A 474-nucleotide genomic window follows, 5' to 3' on the forward strand; every position below is an offset into this window, starting at 1 on the left:
CCGCCCTGCGCGCCAGCTCCTCCGACAGGTGAACGACCTGCTGGCTCGCCTCGGCTGCGGGAGGGCCGCGCTCTGTCACCGCCGGGCACCACCCCCGGCCCCAGCCCACCCACCTGGGCAGAGCCCCGGGCCCTACTTACAAAACTGCTCCACGCAGTCAATCATCAGCTGCTGCTCCTGCTGCTCGTACTCACAGGTCTCAGTGGCGATGCTGGTGGCCTGGGGGAGAGGGTTGGAGGGGCTGAGCGGGACAGGCAGGACCTCCCGTCTCCCTGAGGGGGCAGCTCGGGTCTCCCCAGAGAGAGCAGGGCAGAGGTGGGCACTGAGGGGCGTCCTCCAGCTGCCTGTGCTCACCTCCATGCGGAGCTTCTGGTTCTCCTCCTCCAGGCTCCTGAGTTTCTGCTGCAGGGTGTCGTACTGGAAGTACTGCTGCAAGGACAGCGAGGACTCGCGCCTGCGCAGCCTGGGGGCAGC

At 68.1% G+C, this 474-nt stretch overlaps 1 protein-coding gene across 1 annotated transcript in view; it reads right to left on the reverse strand.

Annotated features, from left to right (window-relative positions):
* HAP1 (huntingtin associated protein 1) overlaps nt 1–474 on the reverse strand; it is a 9,963-nt gene that overhangs the window by 3,534 nt on the left and 5,955 nt on the right. The window contains exons 5-7 of the mRNA XM_031065066.1: nt 355–463; nt 141–219; nt 5–54 (exon numbers count right to left, since the gene is read on the reverse strand). Coding sequence (XP_030920926.1) covers nt 5–54; nt 141–219; nt 355–463 — 238 coding nt within the window. The remainder of the gene's footprint in view (nt 1–4; nt 55–140; nt 220–354; nt 464–474) is intronic.

The sequence above is a fragment of the Geospiza fortis genome, unplaced genomic scaffold (genome assembly GCF_000277835.1).
Source record: "Geospiza fortis unplaced genomic scaffold, GeoFor_1.0 scaffold415, whole genome shotgun sequence".
NCBI lineage: Eukaryota > Metazoa > Chordata > Aves > Passeriformes > Thraupidae > Geospiza > Geospiza fortis.